The 14,176-nt window shown below is 42.2% G+C and overlaps 1 protein-coding gene across 10 annotated transcripts in view; it reads left to right on the top strand.

Annotated features, from left to right (window-relative positions):
- SH3PXD2A (SH3 and PX domains 2A) overlaps positions 1-14,176 on the top strand; it is a 271,900-nt gene that overhangs the window by 226,460 nt on the left and 31,264 nt on the right. For 9 of the 10 annotated variants that reach the window (XM_056849280.1, XM_056849281.1, XM_056849279.1 and 6 more), the window contains one exon: positions 13,312-13,425. In XM_056849280.1, the coding sequence (XP_056705258.1) occupies positions 13,312-13,425 (114 nt within the window). Of the gene's footprint in view, position 1; positions 60-13,311; positions 13,426-14,176 lie in introns of those variants that run through there. The other variant, XM_056849288.1, reaches the window with a different exon arrangement.

Below are 14,176 nucleotides of genomic sequence, written 5' to 3'. Positions count from 1 at the left end.
GTGGATGGGGGATGTTCAAGGAACGCCTGGATGCTTCAGGAAGTGGCGACGACCGTTTGGTAGGTTGTCTTCTGCTCCCCTGCCTGCTGAAATTGTTCTACCCTGTCGTTGGTAAAAGCTGCTGGGATGAAAACATCACTAATTGCATTACGTAACTTCAGCATTAAGTGTTGTAAAGCTAGTGCTCCATGGATGCCTTGTTAGATGCAGTTGCTGCTGTGTATGCTCAAGATATTACTAATGCTACACTAACCATTCTAGTTATCTGGATATGCATTAGACACACAAAAAATATTTGCAGGTTGTTGCTTACCATGTTCTGCAGCTTTCTCCTTATTGCTGAGCAAGAGCCATTGTAGCTAATTGCTGCGAAAGAAACTTCTGTTTAATATTAGAGTGACTTTGTCTGAATTAAATCTCCTAACATAACTTTTGGGGGAGACTTTGATCCCTTTATATCATACTATTCAGAATTCGTAATCTGTCTGAACCATCCTCTCAGCTAGCCTGTACAGTGTATCATTTTATAGGTGGGGACAGAGGATAGAAGTGATATCTCTTTGCTGCTGGGTAGTTTATTCGGCTTTCAACTTGAGTTGAAAGGTCTGCATGTCTTCTAAAGTTAACCCGTGGATGTGAAAATAATTGTGTGCTGACCTTTGACCAAGTATACGAAAGATAGTGGGGGTGCTGCTGAACTAGTTACTGAGGACTCTTCTCTAGCTCAGTGTTTCGCAGCCTGTGGGTCGGGACGCCAAAAGTGGGTCGCAAAGCCTCTGAAAGTGTGTCTCAGGCCCACCTTCTCTAATGGCAGCTCCGGGCCCGTTGCATCTTTTTCTTTCTTTTTTTGCTCCCCGCCAGCTTCTCACATTCTCCTCTCCCTTCATCCTTTGTGACGATAATGAGGGGGAGGAAGCCATCCTGCAGCTATGTCATAGTAGTAGGGAGGTGGGAGAGTAGGTGGGAGCTGTTCAGGGTGCCATGGAAAATCCAGAGGAGGATAGAATGAGGTGTGGACATACGCAGGCTTTGTCTTGGGGCTGCTCCTTCAGCAGCCGGACCTCTTGCTCAGCCCCCCTGCAGTGCCTTGCTGCCTTCTACCTGTGGTGGGAGATGTACTGCGCCGAGCCCCTTGCTATCAGCCACTTCAATACCATCTGCCATCTTCATGCATCTCCTCAATCCAGCACCACCATCCCTGGAGCGCACCTCTTCAAACTTCAGCTCTGGCCCAGCTGGCAGAGGAGGAGGAGAGGAACTCCCAGTTGCTTGGGGTTCATACTGGGGGCAGCTGCACCCTATGTGCTATGTTTGTTGGTTTCTCAAAAACTTCTGGTTGGACACTATCGAAAACGGAATGCTGAATACATGTGTGCCAAGGTCATAGTTTGACTTGGGCACCATAACATAAACCTTGGGCCAGCCCTGGAATTTACAAAGTGAATTTGGATGAGTGGGTCATCATACCAAAAATATTAGGAGCCACTGCTCTAGCTCAATTGTGAGACATCTGTTTTCCTCCAACGACCCTTAAAGATTCATTTGACATGTGTGAAGTTTTGATCCTGGATGACTGTAGAGTTTTTTGGAGGGGGTGTTAGGGGGGTTATTGTTGTTGTTTAATGTGGCTTGCTTAATCTATGAGCTTTAGACAGCCTCCTTCAAGGAGTGAGCAGATGAACCTCTGTATTAATGTCTGCCTTTAAAACTATTGACATGGCAGTTTGGTGTTGGGGGTGGGGGGGAAGAGGGGAGACAATTGTTATGTCCTGGCAGATTCAGGTTGCTTGCTACCTTACTCTAAAGTGCCTAATCTTCAGGGGTGGGGGGTTAGACAAGTTGACAAATTAAGGTAAACCTTAACACCAAGGTTGCTTCCCATTGTAGAGCAAAATTTCCATGTGCAAGGCCATGTACCTCTAAACACTAATTGCTGGAGGAGCTACAGCTGCAAGAAACAGTGTTCATTCCCTACTCATAAGTCTTCTAGAGATGTCTGGCTGCTAAGAGAAATGGGATTCTATCTCTTTCAGTGAAGCGTTCTCACATCCTCGTAGTGAATTGGTAGTGTTGCTGGCTGTTGGAAGATCATAACTGTCTGGGAGACAGGGTTATAGGAGCAAAGGCTGGAGAATTTCAAGTGGCTGTCAAGAATAAATGTCACTTGCTGAGCAGTAGAACCAATACCTAATCTTTTGTTGGAAGCTATATGAGAAACTGCATATCTTCAGGCTTTCTACACAAACAGGAAGCCTGGCAGATTGCGACATTGCCTTCTTTTTTTTGAGTATGCAAATTCTTGTCTGAAGTTTCTAAATCCTGTGTATGAAAGCCAGTCCTATCATGTCTGCAATAGTTCTTAATGCTCTATCACTTGCTGGATGGAAGATTCCTAGTTGCAAGAAGACAGATGTATTGAGCAGCTTTGCCATCAAGGATGATACAGGAAACCAAAACTCGTGCCAAAATGGAAGGAGGACTCCCACTTGAACCTGGTTGGTGGAAATATTTCCGGGAACAGAAAAGCATCTTTCAAAAAGTATATTGCCTATTAAAAGAAAGCTGGCAAGCATACAGGGACACGTACTGCATTTCCTGCCAGTCATTTCCGATGAATGGATCTGGTGTTGTGAGACATATTGTACAATACTTACCACCAGCTAAAAGGCTGCAGACCGTTGGTTCACAAAGGATGACATGCCTTCTTAATGTTAGCAGCTCCTGTGATTTGTCCAGATTAAAGGGATGTTTCCTTCATGACTAAAGCATCCCGTATTTTCCTAACCTCTCCCCCTACCCCCATTACGGCTTCTGTTTGATTTTAGAGGAATGCAACTCCTGTTAAAAGAACAGATTTAACTCTGCTTCTTCCAAGAGACATGGGGGAATATACTTAGTCCATAGCATGTTTGGGATGGGGTTTTTTATAGCATCTTGAAAAAAATGGGGGTTTTAAGGTTAAAAATAAGTATTCTGAAGCACTAGTGCTATTGAGTTAAGATTACTAGAATTTCTACATTGTGGTGTTTTTCACGTAAAGGGGGAAGCAAATGCTCCTCCCCTTTAACCATAACCTCTCTCTTCACTATGGCTGACCCTGCCAGTTGGTGGCCCAATCAGAGGTGACTAAGCAGTTAGCTGCAGCAAGAATTTCTTACAGCTTTATGCAGGCAGTACCATTTTCATTCTTCATCTCCAACACGTGGAATTATTTGCAGTTACTATTGGGAATAAATTTAGTCCACTGTATGCTGGGTTCTCTATCTGGTTATTATAAAGTTAGACGGAAATACTCTCCCTCCTCCGCCTGATGATTCATTAACCATATTCTCTCTCTGCAGACAGTTAATCTTTTTATTCCAGTAGATTATTTAAAGGGTGGGAGAATATTACTCCTTCTAAACTGGGGTGACTGACATTTTAGGATGGGTCTAGGCTTGCAATGTTATATATATGAGTCTGTTTTCCAGTATAGATATTGTGGTGTTGGCATAGAAGATTAACAACATTGCAAGAGAGAACATTTGTGATTGCATGCCAAGTCTGTAGAGTGGTTCAGCAAAGTGTTTTGTTTCCTTTCGAAATAACCGTTATATGATCAGGATGGAAAAATATTTAGTCATTCATCCAAATCCAAGATGCAGAAATGTAATGTCCCCATTTGTACATGGAAAAAGCAGGGTAAAACCAAAAGCATTTTAAAAACCTTTTTATCTCTGTCCCCTGTCCTGCTGGCAAATACTATTAGACCTAATGGACAGAGAATTGATGCTTGCTTATTACATGAAGAAGAGAAGAAGAAGAGTTGGTTTTTATATGCTGACTTTCTCTACCACTTAAGGGAGACTCATACCTGCTTACAATCTCCTTCCCTTCCCCTTCCCACAACAGACACCCTGTGAGGTAGGTGGGGCTGAGAGAGTGTGATTAGCCCAAGGTCTCCCAGCTGGCTTCATGTGGAGGCGTGGGGAAACAAAACCAGTTCACCAGATTAGCATCTTCTGCTCATGTGGAGGACTGAGGAATCAAACCCGGTTCTCCAGATCAGAATCCACCGCTCCAAACCACCACTCTTAACCACTACACCACGCTGGCTCTTTTCCACATGAGTGGAAAAGCACCTCTGCAATAGGCTTTACAGTTGTCCTCACCACTACCCACCTCTCCAGAAAAACCCTGTGGAAATGTAGTCAAGAGCTGAATACCCTTTTGCTGCTTGGAGGGTTTTTTTTGTAATGCCCATGCCCAAGCCCGTCTTGCTCCATTCAGCACACTTGCTCAGCATCTATATATATAATTCTGAAGTGTGCCCTCTGCCTGTGGTTACTTAAATCCACAGATAGGGGGTACACTTCTCCACAACAGGTTTTTCTGCAAACTCAGGGGACCCTCTAGGCCTGCCGAAAATCCAAAATCTGTTTTTTTAAATAAACAGGAGGTTTGAATTCCCCATCAAAATAAAAAGGCGCATTTACCTCAGGCTACCAGCGGTGGCATAACCTGGGGCCATACCTCCGCGGCTCCCAGTGGGGGCCTCAGCATGCCTGCCCCGAGCAGGCGAGCCCCGAGAGAGGGTAAGAGAGAGAGAAAAGCCTTGGTGCACCCACGCAGACTGTTTTGGGCGAGGCGCCAAGAGTGGGGTGGCGAGAGGGAAGCCTGCAGAGAAAGGGGAGGGGGTGAGGGGAAGAAGCAAGAGGTGCAAAATGGGATGGCTGCGTCTGTAAATTTCATCAGTCAGGCTGGAAGGTGGGAAGGGGAGGGTGAGATGAAATCCCCCCCCCACAAGTTTCATGGGCCTCCCACATGTTGTATCTGTAGCTGGCAGTGTTCAACCTAGCTCTTCCATATTCTTCTGCACATTCTCTTGGGACATAACAGGGAATATATTAAAGTAACTATTCTTAGGAGCCAGTTTTAGTAAAAACATGGACACTGGGGCATGTGTGGAAGTAGTTTTTGCAGCTCTGTCGTCTGAAACACATGGAGAATGACTGGCAGAAATCCCAAAGGAGGCTGGCTGTGTTACTCATACTTCTTAGTCAAAGGGAAATTACTGTTGGCAAAAAGATGGTCTGCCTGTTAGGCTGGTGGCTTCTTCTAATCCCTTGCAGAAATTTCTGAAGGATAGTTCATTCTTTTGTTTTCAATAGTATGTGAGAGAAGGGTTACCTAATCAAACCTCTCAACGTTCTAGCGCAGTACCAAATGTTCTGTGGATTGTTGTGTTCTGAATAAGGGTAATCTATTATGTTGTTGGAAGTTCTTGAATTTGATGCTTTTTCTTAATATAAGGAGCTTAATTCTTTCAGTTTTAGAGACATAAGTGTGTATTTTCTCAGATGTACAATTAATGAACATTGGATACCCCAGATATCAAGTGGGATGGACTTGTGCTCAAAAAAGCTTACAGGGTGAGGTTTAGGGTTTATCTTTACATTCTGGACCTAGTTAACATCCATATTTTACCCCAAGGCCTGATTGGCTGCTGAACCTTTTGTAGCATGTAATGTGGTTCATCTGTAATACTTATGACATTACTTTAGAACCTGTCCAGTATGCTATGTTCTCCTGACTTGCTTTAATCTTTTCTGGATGTGGGAGAGGCTAACCTTTTCAGGTTATTTTGGTTTGCTTTGCATGCGATCAGACAACTTTCCAATTCTTCTCAGATTCTGTAACTAGGAGTGATTTAACATAGTACTAGCCTTTCTGCCCCCATATAATGTATCATAGTACATACTGTGGTACTTTATATGGGGGCAGGAGGGCTGGTTAACATCTCCAAACAAATTGAGTGAATGAGTAGGGCAGACTGGTGGGGTTGGATAAGCACATTTTGAGGCAAATGCTGAATTTTCTCTTTGAATACATGTGAATTTGGACTTCTCCAAGCATGGTTTTAAATCCTTCTGACAACAGGGGAGTAGTCATTATGGAGGGAGCATGAAGTTAGCTAGGTTGGCCATCATTAAACCTGATGCCATTGGGAAACTGGGGTGAGGTATCCTGGGGCACAGTATGACATGTTACTTTCGTCGTTGTTCCCCATGGTGTGAGAGCGAGAGTGAACTTCATACGGTTTGGCTGCACGCAGAGCAAACTTTACATAATTCCCTACAGATGTTGCTGCAGAGCAGTTTCATAATGGATTGTGAAGTCAAGCAAGATTCTTCTCGCACAGTGAAATGAAGAGGGGTGGGGGGGAGGAACCACCCCATAAATACATGTTTCGTTCTGGCTCTTGAAAAGTGAGCTCTCCTGAGGAAAAATACCTAGGACAGACAGTTGAGGGAGAAATGCTGGTTTCCAATACTGCAGCCTTGATTCCTACTGTGTAGCTTTTAGCCTAGCAATTTTGCTTGATGTCTAGACAGTTTGCCTGCAATGGAGATACAGACAGCTGTCCTGATCTTTCTTGAGTACTTTCTCAATAAGGGAGGTGCGGCCTGGTAGACAAGTGGCCCAGAAGTGGCACATACTGGAGTTAATGGCATACTTGGGCAGAAGTGGGGGACCTTCTTAGGTCTGGTGATTGCGTGCACAGTCTGGCCTCTGTTTCTGTATGCTTATTCCATGCTGCATTGGTAGCTATTCACTGCCTCTGTAGGTTAAGGGTAAAACCACAAGCAGCGCTGTCTCATAACTTGCCATGACTGAAAATGCGTTATGTTGGCACATGAACAAATTTGATCCCTCAATCTTCATTTTCCAGACTGTTCCCTTCTCAGAGAAAGAGAGAGAGAGAATTGTGACTTTAGCACAATCTTAGATCATGTGCTATTAAACTCCTTTCTAAATGGAAATTGGGTCCTGTTCAAAAAGAGAAATGGTATTTGTCCGTTTCAGTTAGGGTGTATTTTGTTTGTTCTGAGTTTGTAGCAAATAACTTTGTCTTGAAATACTGCATGAGCATTGTTTGTGTGGCTTTGCAGCTGGAGAATTTAACCTCTGTTAACAGGAAAGAATGTTTACCAGAATGTGTATCTAGTTAGACTAGTTTTTTGTGCCGTGTTATTTGTTGCCTGATGACTATCTTGATAACTGTTTGTGAGATGGTCAGGCTTGGCAAATAATACACATTGTCACACTAGTCTGGTGAGTTGTGTTTTATATGCAGTGTTTTGCCACTAGACTCCTCCCCCATATCAACCATTTTAGAGTGACATGTACTGCCTCTTCGAAAGTCCAAAAGTGCTCCCACTTGCAGCAAGATTGGAGACCCCTGATCTAGATCAACACTCCATCATGTATCACACCATGGCACACCATCTGTTAGCCCTGACACTTATTTCTCTGTCAGATATTGTTGGTATTCCATCAGGACCAAACTGAGGACATGTTCTCCTCCATCTTGCTATTTCATCTCTGCTAAACAGTTTACTATCATCTTCATTGCTAAGAAAATCCCCTCGAGAAATTGTGTGGAGTGGAGGTTGAAATGGGCTCAAGAAGGGCAGAGACAAAGGGAAGTAATGAATGTCAACAGTGAAAAAAGGAAGTACAAAAGAAGGGAATATGGCCTCATGCAGGAGGATAACTGGAAGATGAAATATGAAAATGTGAAGGAAGGGAAGGGGTCAGGAAGAAGAGAAGAGAAGCTTGTGGTCACCAAAAATGAATTGGCTTGAGCTTTGGTGCCATGTTGACAGTCACTGTTCTAGATACTGGAAAAGATTATTGTGTTTGTGTTTTCTGGCTTGCCAGTCCTAGACATCAAATTGAGGCTAGAAGAACTTGTCTGTTTCCAGTACTATAAAGGAATTTTCTTGTGGTTCAATATGCCTGGTGACTCTGAGAGGGCTTTTAACATTCCTGTACAGCCTAGTGTAGGTTTTGGGGGGGTGGGGGTGGAGGTGGGTTAGAATTTATTTTTTTATTTTACAAAATTTATATTCTACCTTTCTACCCTTCCAAAGTGGCTAACAAATTAAAGCATATATAATCAAATCACATTTGAAACCATTAAAACTAAACCAAAAACATTTCAAAGTAGAGCTAAAAGACATTTTAAAACAAAAAGTAAAATGTTGGCCAGGAAGGGGGGGATCACCGAGGAAATGCCAAACACACGAAAAAAGTCTTCACTTACTGGCAGAATATGGCAACAGAAGGGAACACATGAAGAGTTCCAGAGTTTTGGTGCCATGACTGAGAATACCCTCTCCTGGAATAAGGTAAAGGTCCCCTGTACAAGCACCGGGTCATTCCTGACCCATGGGGTGACGTCACATCCCGACGTTTTCTAGGCAGACTTTGTTTATGGGGTGGTTTGCCAGTGCCTTCCCCTGTCATCTTCCTTTTACCCCCAGCAAGCTGGGTACTCATTTTAACGACCTTGGAAGGATGGAAGGCTGAGTCAACCTTGAGCCGGCTACCTGAAACCAACTTCCGTTGGGATCGAACTCAGGTCGTGAGCAGAGCTTGGACTGCAGTACTGCATCTTACCACTCTGCACCATCTGCCTAATCTCGGAAAGCAAGGGTGCCTGAAGCAGGGCCTCCAAATATAACCACAGTAGTCGTGATGTTGTTTTTTTTAGTTGGGGAGTCTACTTTAATTTGGAGAACTCTTGTCTCCATATAAGGGTGTCAGGTCTCAGCAACATGTTGCGTTCCTGGTAATAAAGACTTTCCTCCAGATGGTGCAGCGAGTTAAAAGTTTTATTTCAGCAAGACAGCGAGTCCAGCAGAAACATAAGGCTAGAATACAGACATGGGGGAGTATCCGTACATATATAGGGTAAATACAATGGGGTTGATTAGGTTATAGAAACAAAGAAACAATACAGAAATGAACTACCGGTAATGACTTAAGGCAACGCATACAGGAAATAAATGCGTGCGTTAACTGGCTGATCTTCCCGGGCTCCCGGCATTGTTTTGCGGGACCCGGTATCAGATCAGCGATTACTCAGGCGGGTCTCCATTGAGGTGCAGATCTTGGTCAGGAGACCGGGTACAAAAGGGGGAGGAATGGAGTGCACAAAAACTCCATTTTGTCCGTGGGGGGGAACCATCTTGTTTCTTATCCGGGGCCGGCAGAGAGCCTATCTGACAAAGGGTTTGAAAATGGCCTTCAGTGAAATCCTAGCACATAAAACTAAAAAGGGTGAAATGACATGCCTCAAAGTTCATGGTTTTATTAGAGTGTTTATAGTGAAGTCCTTTTAATGCTCATATGAACACTACTTCTGAAGAAGAATCTGTAGGACCATTTCCATCTAATTAGGGTCAGATGTATATCAGCTTCTGGTCTATTTATTTCCTTGCCATAATTGCTAATGCATGTTCAGCTCAACATTTCTCCTATTCTTCTCTGCCACTTAGCAAGTCCTCATTTCAGCAGCAGGCTGTCTATATGAAGCTTTTAAAAAACAAGTTGGCTTTCTTATCTTTATTGTTTTGTGACATTGGATGCCATCAGTGAAGTCATGTTGAGAGAATCTTCCTCCTGCTGTGATAGTGTAACTAAATTTAGTTTTTTTCTGACTGGGAATATTGTGAAATGAAGTTCCCAAAAATTTTCTTGGGCCAAAAAATGGAAACCTGTACTTATTGGGTCCCAGGATGAAATGGTGCTAAGCAGTGGTGACATCCAGGGTGCTTTGTTCCCTGCTGAACTCAAACAGGGCAATCATAATACTTACCTGTTTAATACTGTCTTCAGTTGTATCCACATGACTACGATTCTCTGTATTGCTTTCATTGCCTTTGCAAATGCAGAGGCATTTGCAGAGGCAACAACACATTCACACAATCAGTTGAGCAGTGAATTTCTGCCCTGGTCCAGCTATCTCTCAGCTTCCCCTCCCCCATTGTTTTCCATGCAATCGGGACATCTGCCTGCATATTTGTCCTTATATATCCACAGTGAAATAGACTACAGATTTTTTTAAAAGTGGAAATGAGAACTCACAGGAAGAGATTGGTATGATGTTGCCATGCTATCGTAATGACCAATTTAAAAACCCTTCCAGTTGTGGGGCACGGAAAATGGTGGCTATGAGGGGCTGATGTAAGGAAAATGCCACCAGTGGGCCCCTTGAAAATGCACACCTTCCCATCCAGGTGGCAAACAAAAGTGCTTGGACTGAATGCTTTCAAAAAAGATTGTAGCAGTGCATGTTTGGGAAAGATCGAAACAAAGCAAGGGAAAACCTGGGAAGTGGATTACAAGATGCTGTGTGGATGTTTTTAACAAACCTCCAATTTGGAAGCAAAGGTATAATAAAGTGTCCATGAGGAAGCAGCTTTCCATTGCAAATGGACTTTGAATTTCTAAGATTATTTAGTACTTACACACACATGCTTATGGATTTGAGTACTTTCAATTCGAGAATTAGATTTAGATAAAGCATAGGACATGAGACCTCTTAAATTATTCATTTTTCAAATGTTAAATCCCAATAAGATTAAGCATGTGTAATCACTGGCATTCATCACATATAACAATCAATTTGTTTGTTATGTGAATAAACATGAAACATCATTGTGCTCACACACCCTTTCCACCCCTCGTTCATGTCTATTCCTTATTCACAGCAAGCCGTGGTTTGTTGCATCTGAACCATAAACTATTGCTTGCTCTCTTATCTTTGACTCAGGATTAAACCAGCATTTGTATTCCTGGTTTATAAGGAAAAGAGACAACCCTACTTTATGGGTTTGATCATATGTATTTACAAACAAGGCTTTGTTGTAAAAATGGAAGACTCATTGTAGAGCTGTGTCTATGGAAGGGTGCATGAATGAGGATCCTGCAGACTCATTCTCATAATAATAAACCATGGTCTGATATGCATGAAGGTCAAAGTATATCTCCATGCTTGGCAGAAGAAGATATCCCTGTGGCTTCACTGTGTTCTGCTTAAAAAAATGACAACTTATCATCTAGTGCCCGTATTAACAGACTACTTTCAAATTTTTGAGAGGGGTTTGGTTTGTGGGTAATGAGTTTTATTTTGTAGTTTGTTTCATTAGGCCACCTCTAAGATCAGGTTGTTGCTGGTAGTTAAACACTTCACTGACAATCCTTCTTGGCAGTGAACAGTTTTACCACCCCAAGAAGACTATTTTCCCATGGCTTTTAAATAAAAGTGATAAATTATTTACCTTCACTAAGGCTGAAATGGAAATCTATTAAGAGTTTTTACACTGTAAGATTCGTACAGCGATTTTTCTTCTTTAAAAAAGAAAAGCATTTACTAAATTGGATTGAACTCATTTTAATAGTTTGTATACATTGTCCAAATACAGAGGGAATCATTTAATAATGCATGCTGTATTAAATATGATTTCAAATATCAATCACAGTATAGCATCAGAAGTTTTTGGTTCAGCTGGATTTTACAGATGGGAAGATGCAAGAAGTTACTTACCTGTTAATTAGTACAGTTCTTAATGACCAACACTTTTTGGAGCTGTTGGAGAGGAAGTAATCCATGCTTCCATAAAAATATGCACAGTTGAGAGCCAGTGTAAGTGTATTAGAGTATCGTATTAGGGTTTGAGAGCTCCATGTTCAAATCCCCATTCTGTCATGTAAGCTTGCTGGGTGACTTTGGACCAGACACACTTCTTTCCTTTTATCCCTTAGAAGCTCCTTGATCAATTGATCTTGAGCAGCATATATCTAGTGTCGGAAGGATATAAGGAAGACACACTTCTAGCCTAACCTACTTCACAGGGCTGTTGTGAGAATAAAATGGAGCAGAGGAGAATGATTTAAGCTGCCTTGAGTCTCTATGGGATGTAGTGGAAACTGCAAAAGACCATTGTAATTACAAGGAGGTAGATGGTAATCAATACAGCCCTTCCCCATGTGAGAGCAGTCTCAGGGAATTAGGGAGTTAACTTTCACACAGCACTGTAAATAATGAGCACCTGGTGGTGGGGAAATAAATCTGGTGGGCTCCAGACAAGAAGAAGAAGCTCGGGTTTCCAGAGAGAAGAATTGCCTGCTAAAGGAGGACGAGCTGCCGGACAGGAGGTGTGACTTCACAGAGCGGCTTGCTTGCCTCCCAAAGACAACTTTCCATCCTATTGAGGTTATTGGACTGGGTAAAGGGCTGTTCTCTGTTAATAAAGCTGCATACCTTTTTCTCCCTAATGATTGCCTGTTGGAATCCGTTTTTGAACCATGGGTAATACATGGGGGAGAACAGTAGAATACAAATAAAAAAGACTTTTTTTGTCAGGAGAGTGCATAGTGACAGAATTTTGAAAAGCTTTCTACAAATCACTTGAAGTTATATATTTTGAATGAAAATAGTTGAATCTATATCTTATTTTCATCTACTTCTAACTGGATACTCTAGAGGAATTCCAAAATATTTGGGAAGACCGATAAATTTAAGTGAACACAAAGCAAGTTGAGCTATATGGAGCGTCTGTACAATCAGGTTTTATGGATAACGTAGTTTCAGTGGTTGTGCTATTTATTCTTGTGCCTATGTCAACTTTGTCACTCAGCTTTGCATACCTGTTTGCACTTTACTTTCAACAATAAAGTGTGCTTTATGTAAAGTAAGGAATTCTAGCAGTTTCTTCTTGGGCAGGAAGGAGAGCAAACATTTTCTTAATGAATTCTGAGCACGATCAGTGTCTTAGCTGATCTACAGAACCAGCTCCCAACGTTTTCTCTGAAATGTGGACAGTTGTACAGACTTGTGTAGAGACCTCGTTGCACATTGATTACTCTCCTCTTTCAAAAAAATGAACTTGGGATTTCTTCTGTGTTCCTCTACAGCTGTGTCCAATCACGTAGATTTCTGTTGTCAATGAAGAAAACCGATCACCTCAGAGAAACTGCTAAGATGTTAGATGATGTTCTAGTTGTGACAGCTGAGCTAAAGTACACAGAATTTTTGCTTATTCTTATCTTTCATTATTGATATGATGGTAGAGTGTGTGCACGTGGGGAGGGGTCAAAATGTCAATTAGGGCACTGAAAGATCCCTTTATAGAATAATGGTTGTTCTAATTGTAAGGAATGGTAGAAAAGAGCAAGAGTCCAGTAATACCTTAAAGACTAACAACATTTCTGGCAGCTTTTGTGAGCCACAGCTCACTTCTTCAGATGTTGTAGCTCATGAACCTCATACCCTGCCAGAAATTTTGTTAGTCTTTGAAGTGCTACTGGACTCTTGTTCTTCTGTACTGTTACAGACAGGCTAACATGGCTACCCATCGTGATCTATCTGTAAGGAATGGTGTAACACTGGTTTTAGAGAAGTGTAAATTGTTAGGATAGACCTGGAGAAATAGTTTCTTCCCCACCCCACTAACTGTTCTATGTTTATTCTTCTCACAGGTTGGTGGTTTGTAAGCACATCAGAAGAGCAAGGCTGGGTCCCTGCCACATACCTGGAATCCCAGAGTGGAATTAGAGATGATTCTGAAATTAACATGTCCAAGGGAGGGGAAGGTAAGAGTACCAAGAGAAGTTAACTTGTTAGAAAAAGGCATTGTTAAAGGTCCACTTGGACCTTTATACAAACTAGCATCCATGCATTAAACTTCAGCACAGAGGCCTGTCTGGTATTCATCAATAACTATTTTGCACAATTTTGGAAGACCACAAAACCCTGTTACCACCACCAAAGGTATACCATGTAAGGAGCCTGGTAGAGGCTATAGTAGTCTATTTATTGTTCTGTGTTAAAAACTGTTAAAAAAACAAGGTAATGATAACTTTGTTTGATAATGCTAATGCATGGTTTCTAGCATCTTGCAGTCTTTCATATGTTTGGTGTACAATATACCTATGCTCTTTTATAAGAAACCAACTCTGCATTTCCCCCTCCCATTTCTCTTGAACCTGTAGATATTCCTTGGACATCTTTTATAGAAGGACAGAAAAACTTACATGGCCTACAAACGTCTGCCTTCACTTTTAAATTCCTTCCACCCTGATACACATAAGGCATTGGAAATAACTGCACTACGATGTTGAAATTGGCATGTATCCAATAATCTGTGGAGTTTGCAGAGCGAGGCTTTCCCACTTCCCCCTTCCTGCTGCATTATATTGAGTCCCCTAAAATTTTGTTCCTAGGAGCAGACCCCCTAAAAACTGCATGGGGAACAAAGTGGGGGTCTGCAATGAGAGGGGGGAATTGGCAGAAATCACTGCCCCATCTTCAGCAAAGGAAAATGCTGCTCTGTTGGAGGAACTG

The sequence above is a fragment of the Euleptes europaea genome, chromosome 5 (assembly GCF_029931775.1).
Source record: "Euleptes europaea isolate rEulEur1 chromosome 5, rEulEur1.hap1, whole genome shotgun sequence".
Taxonomy (NCBI): Eukaryota; Metazoa; Chordata; class Lepidosauria; order Squamata; family Sphaerodactylidae; genus Euleptes; species Euleptes europaea.
The sequence above is the reverse complement of the archived record's forward strand: the minus strand, read 5'-3'. Positions and strand labels throughout refer to the sequence as shown.